Consider the following 1,158-nt stretch of genomic DNA (forward strand, 5'->3'; position numbering starts at 1 on the left):
CCCCCCCTCCCTGGCCCCCCCCCTCGTGTGCAAGAGTCCCTGTCCAGCCCTGGCACCAAAGCCCAGCACGGCTGCCACGGCTCCGGCCCAGGGCACAGGCAACAGCGACTGTTCTGGGGCAACGCTCCAGCCGCAGGCATGCGCTCAGCTGGAGCTGCAGCAGCTGGGCTGCGCCGAGACCCGAAACCAGGGGATTTCTCAGCTGCTGGAGGGATGGAAGGCGAATCCCTTGCCCTGCCCTCCCTCCACCAGGCATTTCAAGCAGATCAAGCTCTCCTTGTGGATGGGCTGGAGCCTGGGGTCTGCTCTAACACCATCATTCTCCAGAGGGGAGCTGAGGGCAGCAGGTCCTGCCTGGCTGCCCGTACTTACCCATGCTGCAATCATGATGATGAGGGCAAAGAGGCAGGGACCCATCATGTTCCACACCCCTCTGCGGTCCAGCTGCAGGGACATGGCAATTAACAGGGTCCCCAAGACGAAAAGGACCTGGGAATGAGACACCACCACCATCCTCAGCAGCTCGGCTGCTGGCAGAGCTCAGGCAGCCTGCCAGGGGCAGGGAGAACCTCACCTCCTGGCTACCCAGCCCTGCATGCAAGCAGGGCGCAGGAGCAGCGCCTGCAGAAGGAGAAACCAGAGGACCCACAAACCTTCCCCACAAACCTCAGTCCCTACAAGCAAACCAAACCCCTGGGACAAAACAACCCACTGGTTTAGAAGTCAGGGTGGCATTAGGTGACAAACAGGCTTTGCCACCAGGCTGGGCTGTGTCATTAAATCAGAGGCGTGAGAGGGCTCAGCATGGACACCTGTGGCTTAGCTGGCTCAGGTCTGGCCTGGCCACGTGGGGTTACCTGACACTCACGTATTTCAGGATCTTCTTCACCCGGGACATGCACAGGATCGTCACCCAGATGGACACCACAGAGCCCAAGAAGTCACAGTACTGTAGTGTGTCGTAGTCCATGATGCACATCACCGCAATGCCTGGCTGGTCACACGCGTGGTAGAACTAGAGCCGGGGATAAAAAGCAAAGGCTAGCATGAATCCAGCAGCAGCACGCAGCTTTCTGGGAAGCAGAGGCAGGGGAAGGCTCAGCCCGTGGTAGCCACAATCCCTCCTGGCAGTGGCTCTGGGAAGCCCCACCACACCAC

The 1,158-nt window shown here is 60.2% G+C and overlaps 1 protein-coding gene across 1 annotated transcript in view; it reads right to left on the reverse strand.

Annotated features, from left to right (window-relative positions):
• The window catches only part of PGAP6 (post-glycosylphosphatidylinositol attachment to proteins 6), a 14,846-nt gene that overhangs the window by 2,038 nt on the left and 11,650 nt on the right, over nucleotides 1-1,158 (reverse strand). Inside the window, exons 10-11 of the mRNA XM_035889124.1 lie at nucleotides 869-1,015; nucleotides 373-489 (exon numbers count right to left, since the gene is read on the reverse strand). Coding sequence (XP_035745017.1) covers nucleotides 373-489; nucleotides 869-1,015 — 264 coding nt within the window. The remainder of the gene's footprint in view (nucleotides 1-372; nucleotides 490-868; nucleotides 1,016-1,158) is intronic.

This window comes from Egretta garzetta, unplaced genomic scaffold (assembly GCF_000687185.1).
Source record: "Egretta garzetta isolate BGI_Z169 unplaced genomic scaffold, ASM68718v1 scaffold42, whole genome shotgun sequence".
In the NCBI taxonomy this organism is placed as follows: domain Eukaryota; kingdom Metazoa; phylum Chordata; class Aves; order Pelecaniformes; family Ardeidae; genus Egretta; species Egretta garzetta.